Raw genomic sequence first — 4,272 nt, forward strand, 5'->3', positions numbered from 1 at the left:
CGGGGTCGATGGTGATGTCGGTACTGGGTATGACCAGGGCCGGTGGTTTTTTAGACGAGGAAACAGCCGAGTCGAGTCGTGCATTAGCAGCAACGAGCTCAGCAGTCATGCCCTCGATCCTGGAGATGAAGGATGCGAGGTACCATATCGTCTGCTCCTTGGCGGACATGGCATCCCACTCCGGTGGTAAGTCGGCGGGCATGTCGTCGTCGCCAGTGGAATTAAGGAATCAAGTGTGGAAGAAAAAATTGGGAAAATCAAGGGGTGAAAGGGTGGTGGCCTGGCTCTGACATTTCACCCAAGAATTTCTATCTACCGACTATCGCTGGCCGATCTCCACCAAATCTGCAAACCCCCCAAACCCTAGCTCCCCCAAATCACCGTGCGTCCATGCCGACCCCTTCTCTCGAGCTCCAATTCACCGCAATGGCGCAGTGTGATCCGTGCGTGTGAGAGGCGCCAAATCTCTCCTCCAACCATGGAGCAGAGCGATGGGCCCAAGCGACCGAAGCTCGCCGACGCCGCCGACGGCGACGAGGACCGCCTCAGCGTGCTGCCCGACGACATTCTCATCCACATCCTCGTCAAGCTCCGCTGCACCCCCATGGCCGCTCGGACCAGCGTCCTCTGCCGCCGCTGGCGTGGCCTCTGGAAGCTCGTCCCGGAGCTCAACTTTCCCCTCGGCACCGAGCCGCACCGCATACGCTCTGCCCTCACAGCCCACGAAGCGCCGGTCATCCACTTCCTCGTCGTCGACCTCCAGGACGCCGCAGCGGAGTCGGTGGCGACGTGGATCCCCATCATCGTGCCCCGCCTCCTCGGCGAACTAGTCATCTTCAATCTCAGGCGGGACTGGGATGGGGAAACAGGCACAGTTGAGCTGCCTTGCTTCCAGGGTGCCGATTGGATCTCCCTCGACCTAGACAATCTTGGCCTCGCCCTGCCGCCCTCCGGCGTGTTTGCCCGGCTCACCGATCTCTGTCTGGTAGCCGTTAGGATGCGTGGTCCCTGCAGACTTGGTGATGTTGTCTCCTCGCCACGATGCCCATCGCTGCGGAAGCTCATCCTACGCGACGCCCAGGTCCGGGATGACATTGTAATCCACTCAGAGTCTCTCTTACAAATAGGGATGGATAATGTGTTACTAGACAACAACGCCTTGGGTCCGGGCATCCTCGACATTTCCTCAGAGTCTGTCCTCCAAATAGATCTGAAGAATTTAATTGGCGTGCGGAAGCTCCTTGTCATGGCTCCTGCACTCATTTCATTGAAAGAGAAAGACACCACCTACATTGCTGATCCTGTGGATCCGAGTCAACCACTTGCCAACATCTCAGCCCCTCGGCTCACGTTTCTTGAGTGGAATGCTCGTTATGATAGAAGATCCATTCAGCTTGGCAAGATGGCACATCTCCAATGGCTGCACGCCGGTCAATTTCTTGTATATGGATCCAATGAGGATTTTGCACACAATCGCATCAGGCTTTTGCAGCGCTTCGAGTTCATCATCTGTCTTGACCTTGCGCTTAACTATCGGAAGGTGAGTTCCATTCTTTCGTGATTATTTCATCATCATAATATGCTACCAAGTCAATAATAACAAGGTAAACATAGGGTTATGATATTTGCTATATTTGAGAAAGCATTACAGAATTCTCACTTGTTTGTCTTTGCTCATGTCTGTGCAACATGGCTTAGTGCACTCAATCTTTATTCTTTCCCAATACGTTATATAGTTATCCTCTTAGATGGTATTGCTTTGTACCACCTTTGAGTTGTTAGCATTAAAGCTGAACACTAGCATTACTGCACTAGGATTTAGTTGTTACTGAACTAGGATTTAGTTATTGGATGGGACATGAACTCTCAGGAGTTGAAAAATATGAACACCAGCAGTCCTTGTGGCCGGATTGGATATCCCCCCACCAGCACACACAGAACCATTTGTAGTAAGAAAAATGAGTTTTGTGTGTCCCTTTTTTCCAACCGTTATATATAATCCTCCTTTGTGACTTTCTATCAACCTGTAGGACATATCTGACCACCAACGCTACTTGATGGAGGACATGCCAGGGCTCCCACATGTTTTATTCTTGTCCGTAAAAGTTGCCGCGAATGGACATTCCTTTGGAGCCAGCTTATTCCATGCTCTCAGGGTGTGTACTGGTGTAAGAAAGCTGACTCTTGCATTTGATGTCAGTTCCAGGCAACTCGAGGTAAAGTTACATCCTTAATCTGTTTATCTAATACTACTTGAGTTACCTGGAAAGTCACAATCTATTTGGTATGTACTTCCATTTTTATGCACACTTTGGCTTGGGTTGCTAGTTACCTTACTTGCTCTTCAAACTTTTACAAAGTGGCATACTAATTGGGTTTGGTAGCTAGGTAATACTATGTTGCATTTTGTAAGATCCCTGTCTGTTGAAAATCAGAGAAATTAGGGCCCTTTACAGCAAAAAACAACAACTGAGCACTTCCTCTTCTCTGCTCTACTTTTTCAGAAAATTTAATATATTATTGAATGTTATGTATCAGTGGAGGGTCTTTTATAATGGTTCTGTTGTTTGGCTCCCTCTTCCTGAAGAACAACCATATTTTCTGCAATAGGTTGGCCCCAACTAATTTGTAGGTAGTGTGCTTTTGTTACTGTTGTTGGTGGCATATCTCAAAGTATTCAGGTCATAGTTTGATATTTCCAGTTTCACCTCTCTCTTTTTACTACATCAAATCATACCAGTTATTCACTTATTCTTATTAAGCCGGCATGTTGTTTCAGGCTCAAACTACATGCTCGCTGGGTTGCATATGCCATCAGCCACCAAACTGGAAAACTGACGAACTCCTGCTGAGTCACCTCATAATAATCGAAATCAGTGCCTGGAGAGGAACTGAAAATGAAGTTGCTTTTGTGGAACGGTTGCTTAATTGGGCAACAGTGCTAAAAGAAATGACCATAACTTTCCATCAGTCAGTTACTGAAAGCAACGCCGAGGATCTCTGCCAGACATTACTAAGCTTCTCTAGACTGGAAACATGCATGAAATTTTACGTGCATCGTGGCTTGTACGAGAAGGTCCCATATTTTCCTGAAGGCTAAGGCACCTGCTTGTGTCTTGCACTAGTTGCTATTCTTTTTGGTGTCAACAGCACTCTATGTAAAGATCAAAATCTAGTAGAGTGGTCCAAGATGTTACGATATCATCAACCTATTTTGCAAGATGTTCGAACCTGCTTCATGTTTTGTCTGTTGTACTGCTCGCGAATGGAGTTCTCGGCGCTGTTTTTGCAAGCCTTTGATGTGTAAGATCCAAATGTTTGCATGCAAAAGTGGTAGTGAACTCATCAAGTTATGTCATTTTCGTAATGATTGTGTTATCTGTGGCACTGACTGAATCCCAAGCATTTAAAAATCTGCAAGAAAGCTGTTCAGTGTGGTTTTGTCTGAAGAAATCACCAGTTGCATGATGTATTTAGAAGCAAACTAGTTCACTTTCATGCTGTTTGGCAGAGCATATCTCATAAGGAATGACACAGCTATTTTCTCTGAGTACATGATCCTAGATTTGAAGGAAAACTAATTTGCAAACAGAGCTATTTTTCCCTTGTGCTTGTGAAAAAAAGTATGTATTTCGGTGGATTTGTTTGTGAGCTTTATCTCTTTTTTTCTTTTATGATGGAAAGGGAAAAGGAAAAATCAGAGATCTCTGGAAAGGAAAAGATAATGCAGCAAGTCGGTCTAGTCGAAGCTCCTGCCAGAGATTGCCAGCCGTTTCTTCGATGATCACGTTCGACTTAGAAGTGCAAAATGAAAAGTCCACGCGGACTAAAAAGATCGCACAGGGCTCGTTGTTTTTTCTCCCCTAAGGCGATAGACCTAGGGTTTCGACATCTTCCGGGGGCGCTCGCCGGAATCTACCCATCGCCCGTCGCCAAAACCCCCTCGACCCCTCGGGGCTAGTACTGCAGGGGGTCCGGACGATCTGCTCCAGCCTGGGTCCCTAGGGCGCGTGGGAAGAGAAGGAAGGAGAGGAAGTTTTTCTTGTTCGAGATCCGATCAAGCAGCGATGGCTGAAGGAGCGGGATCGCAGAGGCTGGGGAAGGAGACAACGGAGGAGCTGCTGGCACGGCTAACACTGCAGGAGGAAGAAGATGACGATTTCATCTGGGAAGAGGAGTTGCCGGACAGGATGGAGCCGGCGAAGTGGTTAGCAATTGTACGCGTCCACACGCTGAAGTCTTTCAGCCCTAATGCGCTCTATGGAGATATGC

The 4,272-nt window shown here is 47.6% G+C and overlaps 1 protein-coding gene across 1 annotated transcript; it reads left to right on the forward strand.

Annotated features, from left to right (window-relative positions):
- Nucleotides 1-297: 297 nt before the first annotated feature.
- Nucleotides 298-3,424, forward strand: LOC119275190 (F-box/FBD/LRR-repeat protein At3g52680-like). The gene is made up of 3 exons (XM_037555991.1): nt 298-1,540; nt 2,031-2,216; nt 2,780-3,424. The coding sequence occupies exons 1-3, from the start codon at nt 479-481 to the stop codon at nt 3,098-3,100; spliced, it is 1,569 nt and encodes a 522-aa protein (XP_037411888.1). The 5' UTR covers nt 298-478; the 3' UTR covers nt 3,101-3,424.
- Nucleotides 3,425-4,272: the final 848 nt, after the last annotated feature.

This window comes from Triticum dicoccoides, chromosome 3B (assembly GCF_002162155.2).
Source record: "Triticum dicoccoides isolate Atlit2015 ecotype Zavitan chromosome 3B, WEW_v2.0, whole genome shotgun sequence".
NCBI lineage: Eukaryota > Viridiplantae > Streptophyta > Magnoliopsida > Poales > Poaceae > Triticum > Triticum dicoccoides.